The sequence below is a fragment of the Capra hircus genome, chromosome 25, assembly GCF_001704415.2.
Source record: "Capra hircus breed San Clemente chromosome 25, ASM170441v1, whole genome shotgun sequence".
NCBI lineage: Eukaryota > Metazoa > Chordata > Mammalia > Artiodactyla > Bovidae > Capra > Capra hircus.
This window is the reverse complement of record NC_030832.1, coordinates 26,162,896-26,181,172: the sequence shown is the minus strand read 5'-3', so window position 1 is coordinate 26,181,172 and position 18,277 is coordinate 26,162,896. Positions and strand designations below refer to the sequence as shown.

The 18,277-nt window shown below is 56.7% G+C and overlaps 3 protein-coding genes across 8 annotated transcripts; 1 reads left to right on the top strand and 2 right to left on the bottom strand.

The window, feature by feature from the left end:
- On the bottom strand, positions 101-2,977 carry HIRIP3 (HIRA interacting protein 3). The gene is made up of 7 exons (XM_005697676.3): positions 2,881-2,977; positions 2,683-2,803; positions 2,450-2,564; positions 1,032-1,999; positions 762-930; positions 581-679; positions 101-497 (listed from the first exon to the last, which is right to left on the bottom strand). The coding sequence occupies exons 1-7, from the start codon at positions 2,943-2,945 to the stop codon at positions 334-336; spliced, it is 1,701 nt and encodes a 566-aa protein (XP_005697733.2). The 5' UTR covers positions 2,946-2,977; the 3' UTR covers positions 101-333.
- INO80E (INO80 complex subunit E) lies at positions 2,894-11,388 on the top strand. 4 transcript variants are annotated; one of them, XM_018039956.1, is made up of 8 exons: positions 3,580-3,745; positions 3,902-3,972; positions 4,152-4,204; positions 6,632-6,710; positions 6,808-6,919; positions 7,298-7,414; positions 10,119-10,211; positions 10,774-10,856. In XM_018039956.1, exons 1-7 carry the CDS (start codon positions 3,665-3,667, stop codon positions 10,188-10,190), a joined length of 585 nt encoding a protein of 194 aa, XP_017895445.1. In that variant the 5' UTR covers positions 3,580-3,664; the 3' UTR covers positions 10,191-10,211; positions 10,774-10,856. The 4 variants fall into 4 exon arrangements, with proteins under 4 accessions (XP_017895444.1, XP_017895442.1, XP_017895445.1 ...); XM_018039953.1 differs by lacking the exon at positions 10,119-10,211 and having other exon boundaries at positions 3,475-3,745; positions 10,774-11,388; XM_013974700.2 differs by lacking the exon at positions 10,774-10,856 and having other exon boundaries at positions 10,119-10,767.
- DOC2A (double C2 domain alpha) lies at positions 11,055-17,027 on the bottom strand. 3 transcript variants are annotated; one of them, XM_018039946.1, is made up of 11 exons: positions 16,380-16,567; positions 15,450-15,727; positions 15,008-15,087; positions 14,638-14,712; positions 14,413-14,522; positions 12,788-12,914; positions 12,647-12,706; positions 12,411-12,574; positions 12,186-12,267; positions 12,002-12,098; positions 11,055-11,911 (listed from the first exon to the last, which is right to left on the bottom strand). In XM_018039946.1, exons 2-11 carry the CDS (start codon positions 15,712-15,714, stop codon positions 11,766-11,768), a joined length of 1,206 nt encoding a protein of 401 aa, XP_017895435.1. In that variant the 5' UTR covers positions 15,715-15,727; positions 16,380-16,567; the 3' UTR covers positions 11,055-11,765. The 3 variants fall into 3 exon arrangements, with proteins under 3 accessions (XP_017895435.1, XP_017895436.1, XP_017895437.1); XM_018039947.1 differs by lacking the exon at positions 16,380-16,567 and adding an exon at positions 16,830-17,027 and having other exon boundaries at positions 11,410-11,911; XM_018039948.1 differs by lacking the exon at positions 16,380-16,567 and adding an exon at positions 16,830-17,027 and having other exon boundaries at positions 11,497-11,911; positions 12,794-12,914.

Here is an 18,277-nt window from a genome sequence, read left to right as displayed (position 1 = left end):
GGACTTCTTTCGGAAAATCAGAAAAAGGGAATCAGACCAAGGGGACAATGGCTGCTCCTCAGCTCCCTGGACAGGGGTTAAGAGTGGGGACCAGTTTTGACAAGGTGATTCAAACACTCCTTTATTGAGTCTTTTTAAAAATAAATCCCTGTAAACACCTTAAATTGAGAATGTGCAGCTGAGAAGTAGAATCCCAATAGGTTGTGTCCGTGGGGGCTGTGGGTCCTCTAAAGAAAGATGCTTCTGCTCTGTAGGCAGAGTTGGGGGTTGTGGTGAGAAGAATGCTGTATACACTTTCTACCAGAGGAAAGTCCCTCCTGGGGTTGGGGGAGCTCAGTTGCTCTCGCCATCACTGCTGATGATGCCCCGCAGATGTGACCAGTCTGGGGGCGGGGGGCGGGGCCGCTCTTCGTCTGAGTCCAGGGTCCTGCAGTATAGCTCCCCTGGTGGGGCTGCTTCTCCTGAAGGGTTCCAGGCTGTGCGTCTGCGTGGCCTGTCTACAGGGCAGGAGAAAGCAGCAGAGTTGTTGGTCAAAGTCTGCGTCCCACCCGCTGCTGGGGAGTGGAAGGAAGCCCCTTACCTGAATTGCTGATGATGTTGTTAATGTCCAAAGAGGCCACCTCGGCTGCCTCTTCCCGCTGCTCCTTCAGAGCCCGACACTTCTCTAAGGAAGGGTTACCTGGAGCAGAAGCAGCTCATGATCCTCCCCCCCAGCAGCCAAGTCCCTCTCTCTGCAGCCCCCAGGGCACAGCCAGCCTCACCCTTCATGCCCAGGGCTTCCAGCTCTGCCCGGAGAACACTCAGGCGTTCCTTGCGTGAGCGGCAGGAACCCAGCAGCTTCTTGTAGTTTCGATGGGCGCCACAGGCCCGGATGTAGCGCTTGAGCCTCCTCACAGCGGGGTGGTCCTCACCAGAGCGACCAGAGCCAGCCTGGCAATGGAAGACAGCAGCTGAAGGCCAAGCCTTCTGGGCTGGAGTCAGGATCTCCCTCTTCCCTGAGGGTGGCCTCCCACTCCATCTTCAACCCTCACCTTCCTGCCTTTACTTTCTGGACTGCCATCTGTGGAAGAGGAGGAGGAACTTCGTGTCCTGCCTTTCTTGGAGCTCTTCTTGGAAGAGCGGTTCTTCCTCTCCTTGGGGCTCCCCTCTGCCTCGCTATTACTCACTTCCTTCTCCGAGTCGCTTGCCTCACCACTGATGCTGCCCTCTTTGGCTGTCTTGCCAGTTGTTCGTTTCACCTTCCTCGGGCTGTCTTCTCCATCCTCCTTGCTGCTTCCACTCTGCCTTTTCCCACCCTTTCCCTGGGTCCTGTCTTTGCGCTTCCTCTGTACTAGGGGCTCTTCATCTTCCTCACTGCTATCACCACTGCTTGCTGCGGCTTTTCCCTTCTGTTCCTCTCTGTCCCCCTGGTCTCCCAGCAGTCGTGCTGCCCTGCTTTTCTGCTTACAGCTCCTCTCCTCCCGAACTGATCTCTTCCCTCCACTGCTCTGGGCTGTGGGTTTCCAGTCCTCTTCTTCCTCTCTGTTCTCTTTCTTCTTGGTTAGGGTCTCCTCCTCACTCTCCTTTGCACTTTCCTGGTGGCTCTTAGCGCCTTTCTTTCCCGGCCCCTGGGCAGGTTCCTCCTCGCTGTCCTCACTCTCCTCCCTAGCCTGCTTCCTACTGCCTGAGGCCTTGCCTGGTGCCTGCTTGGTCTTTGTCCCAGGCTTCTTCCTAGTCCTGCCCTTGGACTCCTTTTCCTCCTCCTCACTGCTCTCTTCTTTCCAGACCTTTCTCTTTCTGGCAGAGCCCTCTTCCTCCTCCTCACTGCTCTCCTTCACCACCTCCTTCTCTAATCTGATCTTTGCATTCAGGTCCCTCTGCTGTTCCTCATCACTGCTCTCAGTTGCTTTCTTTGAGGCCTGATTTGGACTCTCATCCTTGGTTGGAGTGACATCTGCTGCCATCCCATTCTTTGCTGAGGGGCTGAGGCGGTCTGGACTGGGGGCTGCAGAGCTGGGCTCTGAAAAGTGGAGAAAAGAGAAGGTTGGGACGGTTCCTCCTGTCCCTTCCCCCTCCACTTGGGACAAGTTGCCTCGAATCCTGCTTTGACGGATGGACGAAAGGCCAGTAGGAAAAGGCTCTCGGTTTACCGTGTTTCTGGTTCTTGACTCCTGGGCCATGCGCCCTCATCTAAGTTCTTGGGACGGAAAAAAAAAAAAAGCGCCAAGTCGTGTCCCACTCTTGGGACCTATGGACTGTAGCCTGCTACGCTCCTCTGTCCATGGGATTTTCCAAGCAAGAATACTGGAGTGGGTTGCCATTTCCTTCTCCAAGGGTTCTTCCCGACCCAGGAACTGAACCCAGGTCTCCAGCATTGCAGGCGGATTTTTTACTGACTGAGCTACGCGGGAAACATAACATGTCCAATAAATACTTTTTTGAACGAACCAACTATGCAAAAGGCACTAACCTGACTCTGAATTGAAACGGAACCTTTTTCTCTCTGGGTCACGGCAAGGGGCGGAAGACCTCTTCGCCTTTTTGCCAACGCGGAGCCTCTCTTCCTTCGCACTCGCTTCATCCACCTGTGTGTGTGTCAAGAGAGCCAAACCTATACCAAGGAAGGGTTCTGCCGCACCCCTCTTAGGCCCCTCCTCTTTGGCCACCACCCCCGCCCGCGGTGGCCCAGGGTCACTCCCACACCTGCATCTTCAGCAGCTCCTCCTCCACCAGCCGCTTCAGTGCCTGCTTCTCCTCAGGTTCCAGGTGGTCGCGGCCCGCGTGAGCCAAGAATCGCCGCCGCACGATGGAGTGCGTAAGCGTGCTGCGGAAACACGTGTCAAGACGGAGTCCTTGTCCCGCCCCTGCCCTTTCCAACCCCAACTCCAACCTCCGGTGCACCTGAGGTCCGGGTGGCCTTGGAAGAAGCTACGGGTGAACTCCTGCATCTCATTCTCCCGCGCCATTTTGCTCCACCTGATATTGGCGGCTCCCGCCTTTTTTCTTCCCGGCCTCCGTCTGTGCGTTTGACAGGAGGTTGCGCACGCGCAGTGTCGTGACGCCGAGAGGCAGGAGACCGTCGCGGGTCGGTGGCGCGCCGCTTGGGCCGAATTTGCCAGACAAAACTTGTTTTTGCCGGGCAGTTGTAGGGTCTCGTGGCTCTTCCCTTTTCTTAGAAGGAATCGCTTTTTAAAGTTCTCGTTAGAAACCTATTCGGAGCCGGCTACACCTTTGAGTGTAACGCAATCAAATCGCGACGCTGCCTCCGTTCGTGGTCGCGGGCAACAACTAGGCCTCTGTGACTTTGAAAGGCAGACGGAAAAGGGCGTCCTCGCCTGAAGACTAGGAATCTCAGGGGGGAATGTCTTCTTGTCACTTCAAATCGCTAAGCACATTTCGAATCAGTTAAGGGCGCCCTCCAGCGTCCTCCATCTTTGTGACATCACGCTTCTCTTCGGCGCCATTTTTCGCGTATCCCCTGGAAGCAACGTTCCTTTCCCGGTATTGCTACGGAGAGCAGGTCGTGTGGTTAAGATCCCTGAGCGCGGGGCACGCCGGGAGTTGTAGTGCCAGCGAACCCAGCCCTGCCGAGGCCCCGGAAGTTGAGGCGGGAGAGGCCGGGCTGAACCGGCTCGGCGTAGCGGGACTTAGGACTACAGCTGAGGCGCTTGTCCCGGAGCGGGTCATGAACGGACCGGCGGATGGTGAAGTGGACTACAAGAAGAAATACCGGAATCTGAAGCGAAAACTCAAATTCCTCATCTACGTGAGTGCCGGGATGGGAAGGTGGTGGGGGATGAGGCCTGGCGCCGGTAGGTCGTCAGTTTACCTGTGTGTAAAGGGAGCAGGGTGAGTTGTGGTCGGCTTCCAGCCCCAATTTACGACGGCCGTTGGCTCAGCGAGCATCTTGCCCGTGGTACAGGAACACGAGTGCTTCCAGGAGGAACTGAGGAAGGCGCAGAGGAAATTGCTGAAGGTGTCCCGGGACAAGAGGTGAGACACGTTGAGGGAAGGAGGGAAGCCAGAGGGTGATGTGGCTCCCGTTACTCTGCATTCGGACCCCATCCTGGAATGGGCCGCAAATGCATGAGGCCGGCTAGATGAGGCGAGGGCCCAGAGGACACTGCAGAGATGGGAATAACCACTCTTGTTCTCCTGGTCTCTTCCCTCAGTTTCCTCCTAGACCGACTTCTGCAGTACGAGAACGTGGATGAAGACTCTTCTGGTGAGCAAGGTCATGAAAAATTGGTGGAGGACATGCTCCTGGCACTCGAGCAAGTTTCCTGGGCCCTCCCTTTAGGCCTTGGAGGCCAGGGCAGCCTAGTTGCTGGCCCTCCTCCTTTGCTCTTCTTTCGCTGAAGTATTACTGAGTATCTACTGTGTTTCAGACACTGAGCTTTGCGCATGGGATGCAGTGATAACCAAGATAGATGAAACCTCTTGGAGTTTGTATTGTAGTTGCCAGGAATAAATAAGCAAAGAAATAAATTAGAATTTTAGATTGGGAGGAAATAAAATCAGGGTTAAGTGGTAGTCATTGGAATAGAGTGGGGGTTGATAAGCTTTTTCTGTGAAGGGCCAAGTAATAAGTATTTTAGGCTTTGCAGAACATACCATTTTTATTGCACCTACTCAGCTTTGCGGTGGTAGTTCCGAAACAGCTGTAGATGTTGTATAAATAAGTGAACATGGCTATGTTTCAATAAAACTTTATTTATAAGCACTGAAATTTGAATTTCATAAAATTTTCACATCATGAGATATCTTTCTTTGGATTTGTCTTTTTCCCTAACCAACAAGTTAAAAATGTAAAAGCCATGCTTAGTTTATAGAGCATACAAAAGCAGATGGCAGGAAACATTTCAAGAGAGGGTCTTTTCAGGAAGTCATGTTTGCGCTGGGACCTAGATAGGAAGAAACCTATCTTGTGAAGATGAGTGAGAGATTTCCTAGCAGAGGGAGTCACAAATGCAAATTCTCTGAGGTAAGACTGTACCAGATGGTTTGAAGAGCTGAAGTCTTAAAAAGCTGTGTTCTTAAACTTTTTAAGCACTGTTGGCAATTAGTAATATGTTTTACATCATGACGGACCCTCACATACTTCCTTACTTAAAAGACAGAATAAAACAACAGTAAGATTACCATATGCAGTTCTGATACTTTTTAGACTGATTTTTTTTTTTCCCTCAAAAATGTTAAGTTTGTGATCCAGTATTAGGTATGATACCCGCAGTTTGAAAAAGCCCTAAGATTGGCCTTTGTGGCCCTGTTTTTGTCATTAGCCAAGTCACATGCAGTCACCTTTCCATGGTGTCTAGAGCAGGGGTCAGCAAACAGCCAGGTTACTTGTTTTTGTAAATAATATCTTGCTAAAACATGCAGCACTCATTCATTTGCATAATTTAGGAGAACAGTAGTTGAGGTCAGAGACGTAGACTCGGGCCAGCCCATGTACCTCATGGCAAAACATTTAGCTTTTATTCTAGTTTCTCATTGCCTTCCTGTTCCTTCCTGGAGGTCTTTGAGTTAACATCCTGTCGAGGGAGACTTCAGGATAGGTAGCATGAGGGAACCCAGCATGTTCATGGTCAGAGTGGGATATATCTGAGAAGCAAGAGCCAGAGATGTAAGCCACTTTTATACCTCAGAGAAGCCCACAGTGTGGTGAGGGAGGCACCTTCACATGACACTGCCTGGTACAGCAAGGAGAGGCCTGACTGTTGAGAATAGAGAGTTATGGAAGAATCAGCCATCAGCTGGGCGTGAGGGATTCTGGGAGACTTCTCAGAGAGGTAGCATTCTGCTGCTTAAAGGATATCTGAACAGAGCAAGTGGGAACAGTATATTTCACCTGTAAGTAGTTACTTGTTAAGTGAACCATGGGCCGCCTTGATAGAGACCCAACCTGGGGAATGACTTTTGGCTTTGAGAAAACAGGTTGGTGTGATGTGAATACAGTGTGGTTGGGAGACCAGAAAGGTAGGTTGAGGCCATAAGAAGCATTTCAGATGCTGGCAGAGCTCAGTAAGGATGTGATCAGTTTTACATTTGGGGTCACACTGGGGTTGGGGAGGACAGACTGGCAGGAGTGGTGAGAGTCCTGAGCAGGCGGCCTTGACATAGTGGCGGCCTGGCCTGGTGCCAGTCGGAATGGGGAGCAGTAGGTGAAGGTAAGATTTAAGGTGCACGTTCCCAGGAGCCTGGGTGTGGGGAGTGGAGTAGAGGTAAGTGCTAGACAGCTCAGAGGCAACTAAGAGCATAAAATGATTAGGAGCTGGAGGGCTGGGTACAAGCTCCAGACCCACACCTTCATTTCCAAGCCTCAGGGACTGCATCTGGAACGCAGAGGTGCCGCTCTCCTCTTCCTCCTGGAATACTTCTGAAGACAATGAGAGGCAGCAGATGTCAAGCACCTGTCCAGAACCTGGCACATGGGAAATGCTTGACACATGTTTTAGCATGGAGGTGCCCAGCCAGGAATTAGGGTGTAAAGGGCATTTTAAGAAGTTGGGGAAGCTGTGGGCCCCTCCACAATTGCACCTGTGTGCCCTTCAGGTTCACCAGAGCCCTTCTGTAGAGTTGAGATTACACCCCTCTGGGGTAGATAGGGAACCCGCCAACCTCCCTACTGACCAGCCCTTCCCCTCAACAGACTCTGATGCCACTGCATCTTCAGACAACAGCGAGACAGAGGGGACACCCAAGTTGTCAGACACACCTGCCCCTAAGAGGTGAGACAAGTCGTCATTCTTCTCTCGAGGAGGTGGGAGGTGGGGAGGGTACAGGCCACCTCTCTGTCTCTGACCCCCTCCCCTGTCCTTTCTCCAGGAAGAGAAGCCCTCCGCTGGGGGGCGCTCCCTCCCCTTCCAGCCTCTCCCTGCCTCCTTCAACAGGGTTTCCCCTTCAGGCCTCGAGGGCCCCCTCCCCATACCTGAGCTCGGTGAGTGGGGGGTCAAGGGTGGGAAATGGTCCGATGCCTGGGAAAAGGTGGGCATCATTTGGGCAGAGGGGCTGGTCCTCAGGGTGAAGCCAGCCCAGCACCAAGGACATCAGTCTGGGGGTGGCCAGCAGGCGTCCCTTGGAGGGGTGTGAGTCGGGGCTGCCCGCTCCTCTGTGGTGTAGGAATGGGGGACAGGCGTGACTGAGGAGAGCAGACTCCAGGACACAGTCCTGCTGCTGTCCCCTCCCGTCTGTTCTCAGGAGCCACACTCATCACCATCTCTTGTTTTTCCATTCTTCCTCCTGTTTGCATTTCTTCCCTCCACCCCCACCCCATCCACTCCATTTCCCATCTCCATCCCCTCACTCCTGCCTGCAGCTGGCTTCCCCCACCTACCCCCCATTCCCTTCTGACTACCTGGCCCTGCAGCTGCCCGAGCCCAGCCCCCTGAGGCCCAAGCGGGAGAAACGGCCCCGCCTGCCCCGGAAACTCAAGGTACCCTGTTTGGGGGACATTAGGGAGGGGCCAGAACGGCAGGACAGCCATCTGAGGGAGGCTCAAGATGGCTCTAGGCTGGGGGCCTGGCCTAGAACTATGAAGGGCTTATGTGGGACTGCTCCCAAGGGCCCAGCCCAGGGCTGGGTGCTGAGGGTTGAGTCCCAAAAGTCCTGGCTCCTGCAACACCAGTCCAGTCAAGCCCAGCCTCGGGGGATGCAGAGTAAAGACTGCTGGGGCCGAGCTCCTTTCACAGGTGTTCTGTTATCCCAGGGAGCCACCGAGGAGGGATGGAGTTGTGGAATCTAGAATAAAGTCAAGGCTGCACCACTTAAAAACCACGTGACCTTGACCCTCTAGGTGTCAGAATGTGTGTGTATGAAGGGAGTGATCAGACCACATGTAATCAGCAAGAACTGTGGAGGGCCTCCTGTGTGCCAAGCACTATTCTAGGTGCTGCAAATACAGTAGTGAACACAACAAAAATCCCTACCTTCTCAGAGCCCACGTTCTTGAAGGGATAGGTGGAAAATAAGCAAGATACTTAGGTCACAGTGTAGAAAACTGGATTCAGCTGAAGAATCCATCTTACAGTTGGGTGGTCAGAAATTTAAAAGGGAATGAGCAGCAGCCCTTTGGCTGTCTGGGAAGTGTTTCATTTAGGAAGGAAGCCAGTGTGGTCAGAGGAAAGTGAGAAAGAGTGACCAGAGTGCCAGTCAGAGCAGTATCTGAGGGGCAAGGACGTGACTCCAGGTGGTTTGGCCTGAGCAGCTGAAGAAGTGGAGTGGCCCTTCTGAGTCGGGGAGGACTGTGGGAGGAGCAGGTTTGGGAGGGAAGGTGAGTTTGACTTTGGACATGTTGAGATGCTGTCTGGAAATGTGGACAGGACAACTGGGTAGTGCGAGCCTGGGCCACATGGGGCGCATATTTGGAAGTCATGGGCAGGGAGGTAGATGGAGAGAAGAGGCTGGCACCCTGAGTGCCAGGAGAGATGAGGACACGGAAGGCACAGGGCCCTTCCAGCTCTGAGCCAAAGTGATATAGGGACTGGTCTGATGACTCTCCATTGGGTGGACTGTAGACTCGAGGCTCTGGAGCCAGAAGTGAAATGAGAGCCATGCCTGTGGTAGTCAGGAGTGTGGGTTCTGGAGTTTGAACCCCAGCCCTGCCACTCACTTCTGTATGACCTTGGCCTTTGAGCCTGGAAAATGAGTGACTGCCCAGCTTCTGTTTCTCTGTTTCTCTCCTCAGCAGGGTTTTTGCTTCTGGCATGTGGGGCGTGCTGGTGGAGAGGGCTCAAGCCACCGAAACCTGGAGCAGAGGGTGGAGGCGTGGTGTAGACTTGGCAGTTTGAGGCTCTGAGGTTCTGGGTCCTGAAACAGACATGTGTCAGGAAGCTGCATTCTAGACATGCAGGGCAGAGGGGCCCAGATGGGTCACTGTGCACGGGGGAGAGAGTATATCAGGGAAGGCCTCAAAGAACAGGTAACATCTGAGTCCAGGGTGAGTGAGATTTGGGTGTTCAGGCCGAGGCAATGGTGAAAAGGCGGCAGGGGCCTGGTGAAAGTGTTGTTTGGGCTGAAGCATGAGTGGTGAGAGGGAAGAACATCAGAAAGAAGATGGAGGGGTGGGTCATAGACAGCCGGATATTCTGCAAGGAGAGTGAAGGGTCACTGAAGTTTCTGGGTGGGTGGTGTGAGGAGACAGGAGGGGCAGGTCTAAGGAGGAGAGGGAATGCTATGAAGACTGAAGCAGGTCAGTCAGGAGCCTGGGCCTCATCCACACATGCGCTGTGTGACTTGGGTAGATTGTTTGACTCTGGGAACCTCTGCTTGCTTCTCTGTCCAGTGGGGCCCCTGTGAGGATAAAATGAGTCAACAGAGAGAAGACACTTAGCCCAGTGCCTGGCAGGCCACAGATAAACATTTGCTGCTGTGGGCCACACTGAGGAGGCCATGGAGTGAATCCAAGCAGAGGGGACTTAGGTAGGGACTCGAGAGGCTGTGGCTAGAGGAGGGGCCAGCCATGCTGCTGGCTTTCTCGGTCCCGTGTGCACACATGGGTGCCTGGTACTGTGTGCGAGGGCACTGTGCAGAGCTGGCCTCCTGCCTGTCATTGGTCCTGGCAGACTCCTGTCCCCTGAGGTACAAACCCTCTCTGGCCCTCCATGCCACCCCAGGAACAGCAGTGAGTAGGGGGGAGATGCCTTGAGAAGCAGAGAGTAGGCCCCTGGGGCCCGAATGAGTTAAAGCAATCAGAAGGGCCACCATGAAGACCACTGCCCCGCCCCCACCCTGGGGCCAGACTGGACACTGCCCGGTGGGAACCTGGGAGGCCCGTGCATTCACACCTCCACTCCAAGCCTCCATTTCCTGTGGCCAATGACCTCTGCTCCCTTCCAGGGTGGTCGGAATGGTCAGAGGTCATTAGTGGAAGTCACCTGGCACATAGTAGGTGTTCAGTTTGTGCCCACGGGCAGAGCATGAGGTCCCCAGAGCTCTGGGGAGGATTCAGAAGGACCTGGGGCAGGGGGGCAGGTGGAGGGTTGAACTGGACAGAGGCTACTTCCCAGCCTCAGCACAAAGCTGGACTTCTGACCCATAGAAAAGGACACTCCAGGTGGAGGGACCAGCCTGTTCTCAGGCACTGCCTGTCCCCCATGGCCCTCAAGTGGAGGAGTGACACGCTCAGGTCTGTGTTTTAGAGAGCTCACTCTGGCTGCAGTGCGGAGGAGGAGCTGGATCTGGGAGAGGCTGAAGGCAGGGATTCCAGTTAGGAGGCTGGTCCCATAGCCCAGGTGAGCTGAGAGGAGGGCCTGGCCCAGGCCAGTGGCTGCGGGGATCCCAAAGAGGGGCCCATCCCAGACATAAGAGGTAGAAGCCTCACATGGGGGGGTGAAGACCTTGGACACCCTGCACCGCACCAGAGAGCCCCTCAAGAGGAGGAGGGAGAGGAGGCAGTGGAGGCCAGCAATAACTCAGGTGCCCAGAGGCGGGCAGGCAGGCTCTTGTCTGGCTCTGACTGCTACTACAGGGGCAGCCACAGTGCCTTACTGGCCAGGGCCAGGCCCAGGCTTTCCTTCCTGGTTTCCTGTGAGACCCCCTCCACCACCACCCTCATCACCACCTCCATCACCACCCCTCACCCCCAGGCACTTGCTGATTTGAGGCTCTGAAGGGGCTGAGGTGGGGCAGGTTCCCTGACTCCAGCCTTGGCTGGCCTGGTTTGTCCATTGCCCCTTGAATGAGCCTTTGCCCTCTTCCCTAGCCCTTAGAACTGTCTTAAGGGGCAGTGCCAGCCCCCTGGAGCTCCCAGTGCCTCCCTGATAAGCCCTCCCTGTGTTTCTCCCCCTGCTGCAGATGGCGGTGGGACCCCCCGACTGCCCTGTGGGAGGGCCGCTGACCTTCCCAGGCCGGGGCTCTGGGGCTGGGGTGGGGGCAGCCTTGGCCCCCCTACCCCCACCCAAGATGCCCCCCCCCACGATCCTGAGCGCCGTCCCTCGGCAGATGTTCAGCGACGCGGGCAGCGGGGACGACGCCCTGGACGGGGACGATGACCTGGTGATCGACATCCCGGAGTGAGCGCCTCTACCCAACCCCCTGCCTAGCCCCCTCGGAGCCAGCACACACGAGCCCCCAGCTTCCTCAGAGAAGTTTATTGACGCCCAGTTGCCATGCTGCGGCCACGGACACAATCAGAAAAGGCGTAAACATGCACGAACGTCCCCCAGAAGGTGGGCCCTCTCCAGGGAGGGCAGGGGTCCTGCCCTCACATCCCAGCCCGATCCAGAGGACAGTTATTTAAAGGAGTGGCCAGGGCCATCCGTCACCTCTCAGAGAGGCAGAGACCCTGCGGTGGCCCCCCCGCTTAAAAGGGCAGCTGTGGGGGTGGGGTGTGGTGTGTGTGTGTGTGTGTGTGTGTGTGTGTGTGTGTTTTTAAATGAAGATTGTGTATTAAAGAAGTGGCTCTTTGTTTTTTGTCCTTTTCTTTTTTTGGAAACGTTCTCCTCCAAACCCCGCCTAATCCGACCTCCTCCTATAGGGGAGGGGAACGGGCAGCCTGGAGAGGCAGGAGAGAGAAGCAGCAGCCGGGCCTGGGGCTCTGTTGGACACCCCCGCAGGTGTGCTTAGGATGGGTGGCTTGCATATCTGCAGGTTGTAGCGAGTCAGGCAGAAGGAAGTTTGCATATGTGAATATAGATCTCCACAGTCCCTCACAAGAAGACAGACCCACAGTCACGGAGACTCTCACGAAATAAGACAGGTAGTGCAGGGTGAGGCATCCACCCTGTGTAAACGTGCAACACACTCGTGCGAAGGTTGGGTACTGGACCTGGCCCCAATGGAGCCGCTCAGGCTGAGGGCAGAGCCCCGGCCGCGGGGGGCAGCTGGCTGGTCAAAGTGTGCCAGCGCTCCAGGGCTGTGTCCGGCTGCTGCAGACAGTCGCTCCAGTGCTTCCGGGCCTCTCCCCGGGCGCCTGGCCCCAGGGACACGCCACCTGGGGAGCAGCAGAGGCAGGCAAGATCAGGGCCCGGCTGGCTGCCAGGCTGCCCTCCATCCGGCACCACCCGGCAGGCTCCTCCCTCACCGATGAAGTCGTTGGATTTGCCGATGTCATAGTCCCAGACTGTGACTTCCAGAGTCTTGGTGGCCAGAGTGGAGAGCTCCATATCGTAGAAGAACTCCTGGGACAGGGCAGGTCACACCTTCCATGAGGCACTGCCCCCAGCCCCAGCCCCCCCACCTCAATTTCCGGTCTGGGTCCCATTCACCTCATTAAATTCCGGGTTGAGAGTCTTCTTCTTCACGCATGTTTTATGCTTGGATTTCTTATCCACATCTGGCCTCAGGTACCTGCCAAGGAGCGGAGAGGGGAATGGGAGTTGAGGGATGGGGGGCAGGTAGGTCAGGGACAGGCCAGACCCCAGAGGAAGATGGGGCTGGGGGCAGTTCCCTGGGGAGGGGAGGACAGGCCTCAGAACAGGGCAGGAGCTCACGTCTTGACATAGGGGTCGGAGTAGCCATTGACGTCCATGGCAGCCAGGTGGGCGCAGCGCACGATGCCCACCAGCAGCCCGTGGCGCCGAGAGCTGTAGCTGAGGCTCAGCAGGATGCGCCCACGCTCTTCCAGCAGCCCCGGCCCCTGCTCTACCTGTTCCAGCTGCGGGCAGACACGGGGGTCAGCGGCACCCCCACCACCTCCCACCAGAAGCAGTCCCCACGGGTGGCTCACCTCCTTCAGGTAACAGGAGATGCCCCTCAGCGCCGCAGACACGGAAGAGGGTGAGGCCAGCTGAGGGGGCGGAGAGAAAGTTCTGGAAACCTGGTCTCCCCTGAGCCCCCTTGCCGTAGTACCCCACCGCCCCACACAGACCGGAACCTGGCGCTCCAGGCAGATGTTAAAATGCTTCTTCTGTGAAGGCTTGAGGCGGCGGAGGGGTACTCGGATCTCCCCGATGAACTCGTTGTGGCTTAGCTTGTCTTCATCACAGACAGAGATCCTGGTGGGGAACTGCAGGGTCAAGGCCCCCTGGAGTACCTGAGCCCCACTCCAAGGTGGGAGAAAGGTCCCCAACAGAATTCTGAGCACCCGAGACTGGTCCCAGCTCTGCCCTCAATACTCTGTTGTTAGTTGCTCAGCTGTGTCCTACTCTTTGCGACCCCATGGACTTCTCTGTCCATGGGATTTCCCAGGCAAGGATACTGGAGTGGGTTGCCATTTCCTCCTCTGGGGGATCTTGCCAACCCAAGGGTTGAACCCGGGTCTCCTGCATTACAGGCAGATCCTTTATTGTCTGAGTCACCAAACCCCTCACTTGTAAAACAGCTGTCTCCAGCACCAGGCCTGGAGCTTGAGGAGGATGCTTTGATTTGCCTGTACCTCAGCCCCTCGCTTTCCAGCTGCTCAGGCTGTCCCTGCCCATCAGGACCTGCTCAGCTTGCTGAGAAATCCCTCACAAATCTTGGGAACATTGCCCCCTCCCCTCTACACACACGTAACTGCCTCCATTCAGGGCCTGGGGACAGGATCCAACTGAACGCGCACAGGGTGTACACTGGGGAATATGGGTCACGAGACCAGGACGTCAGAGCCAGAAAGGCCTGGAGGAGCCTCTCGCAGTTGACCAGGAGCCCACCCCTCCCCTGCCAGAGCCCTTGTCCTTTACTCTGTGGAGCAGGAGCCAGCCTAGGAGATACTCATGAGCCCAGGAATTAAAAGATACTGCTTTGGGACTTCTCTGGTAGTCTGGTGGCTAAGACTCCATGCTCCCAATGCAGGGGGCCTGGGTTCCATCCCTGGTCAGGGAACTGGATTCCACATGCTACAACTAAGGTCACCTGAGACCTGACAGAACCAAATAACTTAAGAAAAGAAAATACTGCTTTTACTTCTATCCATCCCCCTCCACACCCCCGCCCTGTCTTCAGCTGTGATGCTTTTGAACAGCTCTGTCCTGTAGGGATGTTCAGTTCCCAGCTCTGCCACATAGCTACGGCATGACCTTGAGCAAGTCACTTAACCTCCCTGAACCTCATTCCCATTCCTGTCCCTTGAGACTTCATTCCTTAGAGATGTCAGGGAGACACGGGCAACAACGGGCTACATAGGTCTGACTTGAGTCAGGGACTCTGAGAAGGCATCCCAGTGTCCAGGGAAAGACTGCAAGAGGAGGCAGAGCCTTGGATGACGAGTGGGGTTCAGGCTGGCAGAGAGGAGGCAGGAAGAGGCACAGCAGACAAAGGTCAGGGGTGAAGAACCCTTATAAGAGGGCAGTCCTTGGAGGAGCAGTAGGAGCTATTTGGGGGAGAGGGGGTGGCAGGAAAGTCAGGGAACATTTTGGCCTGCTCCTGAAGAGGGTGGGGAGCCAGTGATGGTTCTGGAGCATCTGAGGGCTTAAGGGGAGGTGGGTCAACCAACCAAAGAAGGTTCCAATGACAGCTGTCCCCAAGGAGGTGCTGAGCTGGAATGCTTGGGACTGGGGAGGATGGACCCCTCACCTGAGCACCTTGTGCGTGATGTCATCAACCGTGATCCCGCTATACGTCAGGTCCTCATTCCACACGGGATTCAGCGTGTTCCTCTGAGTCTTAGTTTTTAGTTTATTGGCCTTAGGTGAGGGGATGAAGGATTCACATTATGTGTCCTCCAGACCCACAGAGGCTGGAGAAGGTTGGGAATCCACAAGCTGGGGGGACTAGGGGAGGGGAGAGGCCAGTTAGTACCTTGCAGGCTCCAGGCAGCAGGTGCAGCTTGACATACGGGTCGGCCAGGCCATTGAAATCCATGGGCTTGAGGCCCTGGGGAGGACCAGAGGGAAGACAGCTGTGAGCTCCAGGCCTGCCAACCCACCTACCCTCTCCCTGTCTGTCTGTCTACAGTGTGGACACTTAGGGGCTGGAGAGAAGGGGAAGGAATTAGGCCTGGGGAAGGGGAGGGAGTGGAGAAGGGAAAGGCTACTCCAGTATTCTGACCTGGAGAATTCCATAGACTTTAGAGTCCATGGGGTGCAAAGAGTCCAACGGAGAGAAGGGAGAATGGAAACCCACCCCTCTCAGGATAGGAGGCCAGCAGGGGGAGGCAGGGAGCACCCACCTTAGCCCTGAGGATACTACAGTGCAGAGTGCAGGAAGCCTGGTCGTAGAGAAGGTCAAACTCCAGCGTGCCCAGGGCAGCTGGAGGAAGAGAAGGAAGAGCTTACCTGAGTGAGTGCACAAAGACAAGGTGTGTGTGAGACGGGCGGGCGGGCGGCCCCGCTGTGTGCCAGCTGTGAAGGTGTGTGCGTATCTGCGGCTGTCAGCCCGCGAGCCTGTGCGCGTCTGGGTCCCTGGCTGGGCTGCAACTGGGGCTGTGTGGGTGGTTGAGTGTCTCAGCAGAAATATTGAATATTGAGCCTCGCTGAAGCTGTAATCTCCACTCCGACTGCAGCTGTGGCATCAGTGCCCGCCGCCTCCCCACCCCCAGCAGAGCCCAGGCCCTTCCCACCAGCCTGGAGGCCCCCAGGAGTGCCCTGGACCCTTCAAGCCCCGAGACTCACTGGTATCATCCGAGTCGTAGCTGTCCACCTCGGCTCCCTCCTCAGGAGTGGTGGCCCCAAGGAGGGCCGCCGGGGGGGCCAGGGCCAGGGGGGCCAGATGAGCAGGGGCCTCTCCGAAGCCCCCGCCACCCACTTCGAGGCCAGGTCCCCGGCGGGGGAAGTAGTCAGAGATCTGGCGGATGGGCCGGATGGGCCCCGGGCACACGTTGATGGCCATGTGCTCCTGGATGTTGATGGCCATGCGGTCGCCCCTGCGGCCCCTCATGAAGCACCCCTAGCTTGGGGAGGGAGAGAGCGTCAGCCCTGGGCTGGATGAGTCCTCAAACCTCCCATCTGCTGGCTGAGGGCCAGGCGGCAACCACCGGGGTCTGAGGGCCCTCACTGGCCTCCCTTCCTGGGCCCTGAGGGAGAAAGCAGCCTGTGCCAGCCCAGGGGCAGGCAGGAGGCCTGGGCCCTCCAGACCCTGAGCTGTGCTCCCCCCCGGGGCCAGGCTGGCAGCCACTCCCTGAAGAGAGGTCCTGGCTCCAGCACAGCCTTGCCCACCTACCTCTAGACTGTCCCCTTTCTCATCCCAGCTCCTGCCCCTCATTCTGGGCTTCTGTCTGCTCTGGAGCCTGCCGACCCCTCAAGCGGCCCTCGTAGGGCCCCTCCTCTCCCTCTCTGAGGCTCTGGCCATCCTTCTGCACCAGGCGCTGGTCTGGTCTGGGTGTCACCCGCCCCTTAGGTTCCCACTTCCCACAGTCCCTTCATTCAACCTCAGGGTCTGCCTGCTGGCTGGTCCTCCACCCCCTGCGGCCCAAGGTGGGGACCCCCACCTCAGATGCTTCCTCCTGAGATCGGATCTCCAGCGGAGCCAGGAATTGCAGCCTCCGGAGAGCCGAACACCCCTCGGAGGCACACACAGGCTGACACACACACGCTCACCCTCACCCTCTCGTCCCCGGGAAACCAGCCCCCAGCACCTATCTGTGCGCCTCCAACAGGTGCCCAAGCACTGGGGGGCCAGCGGGTGCGGGCTGGGCGGTGGCGGCCGGCGATTCCCAGGGCGGCCGGCGAGAAGAGCGCCGAGTCCGGCAGTCTGAGCCGAGCGGGAGGGAGAGCCGGAGAAAGTGCGGGGAGGAGGGGGTGAGCGAGGTGGAGGCTAGGAGGCAGCCGGCGCGGGCGGCGGGCGGCGGGGAGGGGCGGCCGGAGGCTGGGGAGGGGGCGGGACTCTCCCTCCGGCGCCCGCCTGGGCACACTTAAGGAACGCACCCGGGTGCACACACATTCACGGGCAGGCTGGCACACGCATCTTGCACGGACACTCCCGCGCACACGCCTGTGCCCACGTGCGCACGCTCACAGTCGTGCATAAACCCAGACACGCGCTGGCACACTTACCTCGGAGAACTTAGCAGACACACGCTTGCAAACACACGGACAACCTGCGCCACCAGGAACCCTCAGCGAGAATAGCCCGGTGTTCCCCAACTCCTCCCTGGAGACCCGAGCCCCCGCGCCCAGCCCGCGGAGCCTCGCTCCGCCGCTCACTGCTGGCTTCTGTCCTGGGTCTCCAGGGCAGACCACCAGCCTAGTTGCCATGGCGACGCCGGATCATCCTACCCACCCCCCCCCCACCGCACCTCTCCAGTCCTCACGCCCCTCCCCTGCGGAGGAGGGGGGAGGGCGTCTAGCCTCCCCTATCAATATCCGTAGGGGCGGGGCCTGTGGGGCGGGGCTTAGAGAACCGCAATGACCCAGGAGCGGGCTGGGGAAGGGGATCTGATCTGCCTGCGGTCACTCGTTTCCGATCTCGCGTCCCGGCCCCCGGCTGAGAAACCTCACAGTTTGAGGCCCGAGGCTGTGGCTCACCTCACGCTTCCATCCTTTGACTGGTCAGGCTTCTTTCCTTGGACCCAACCCAGCTCCCGAGGATCCATGTCCGCTTCTTAGGGCTGGCATCTCCTTTGGGAATCCACTTCCTCTCACCTTCCCACTTGCAGTCGGACCCTCAGGTGCAACGGAGCACAGGGCTTCGTTCTAAATGCCCCAGAGCCCTGGAGGCCTTCCTTCTCCTCTCCTCTCGCCTGAGCCCAGCACCCACCTGTCAGTCTAACTCCAGTCTTGGCTCTCTTCTTTCCCAAATTTGCCAGCCCCCAATGACAAAGTCCCCACAGTGACCTTCAAGGCTCTTCAGCCTAAGACTGTGACTTCTCCCATCTCATCCCCCTTACTCATCTTGCTGGTTTTCAGGAACATTACTTGCTGTTCCTAGAACATACCTGGGTCTCTCAGTCAGGCAGAACTTTGTTCACCCAAGTTCCTCAGCCTGGAAGATCTTTCCTTTTTTCAGAGGGCACCTTGGACCCCCTCTTGCTAAGACACATCCCCCACACCCCCAGCTCAGCCCCCAGCTTCCTGAGCTCTTACAGCCTCAGCTGTGGTGATGCTGGCGTGTCGTGCCTGTTTACATTGCTGTCTCCACCACCACTGAGGAACAGAGGCTGTCCCAAGCTGGGCCTGGCACTAGGTTGTCAACATTAACTATTGTGATTTTAGGTTGTGTAGCAATGTGAATATATTTAGTATTGCTGAATCTGGTGCTTGAAAATGGCTAAGATTTTGAATTGGCCATGAAGTTCATCTTTTTTCTGTAACATTTTAAGGAAAAACTTGAATGAACTTTTTGGCCAACCCAGTATAACTATTCATATATGGATTTTTACCACCCTCCCTTTTTTTTTTTTTTTTTTTTAATTGCTGCACTGTGTGGCATGCAGGACCTTAGTTGCCCAACCAAACTCGTGCCCTCTGCAGTGGGACCATGGAGCCTTACCACTGGACTTCCA

What these genes read in the sequence shown, in the direction of transcription:
- INO80E (XM_018039953.1), top strand. Translation starts at nt 3,665, where the DNA reads ATGAACGGACCGGCGGATGGTGAAGTGGACTACAAGAAGAAATACCGG. An exon ending in CGTGGATGAAGACTCTTCTG is followed by an intron (nt 4,205 to 6,631) that starts GTGAGCAAGGTC and finishes TCCCCTCAACAG; the next exon opens with ACTCTGATGCCACTGCATCT. An exon ending in CCTCCCCATACCTGAGCTCG is followed by an intron (nt 6,920 to 7,297) that starts GTGAGTGGGGGG and finishes TCCTGCCTGCAG; the next exon opens with CTGGCTTCCCCCACCTACCC.
- DOC2A (XM_018039947.1), bottom strand. Translation starts at nt 15,714, where the DNA reads ATGAGGGGCCGCAGGGGCGACCGCATGGCCATCAACATCCAGGAGCAC. An exon ending in TGCTGCCTGGAGCCTGCAAG is followed by an intron (nt 14,523 to 14,637) that starts GTACTAACTGGC and finishes CCCTCACCTAAG; the next exon opens with GCCAATAAACTAAAAACTAA. An exon ending in CAAATCCAACGACTTCATCG is followed by an intron (nt 11,912 to 12,001) that starts GTGAGGGAGGAG and finishes GCTGCTCCCCAG; the next exon opens with GTGGCGTGTCCCTGGGGCCA.
- HIRIP3 (XM_005697676.3), bottom strand. Translation starts at nt 2,945, where the DNA reads ATGGCGCGGGAGAATGAGATGCAGGAGTTCACCCGTAGCTTCTTCCAA. An exon ending in CAAGGCCACCCGGACCTCAG is followed by an intron (nt 2,804 to 2,880) that starts GTGCACCGGAGG and finishes GTGTTTCCGCAG; the next exon opens with CACGCTTACGCACTCCATCG. An exon ending in CCGTTTCAATTCAGAGTCAG is followed by an intron (nt 2,000 to 2,449) that starts GTTAGTGCCTTT and finishes TCCACTTTTCAG; the next exon opens with AGCCCAGCTCTGCAGCCCCC.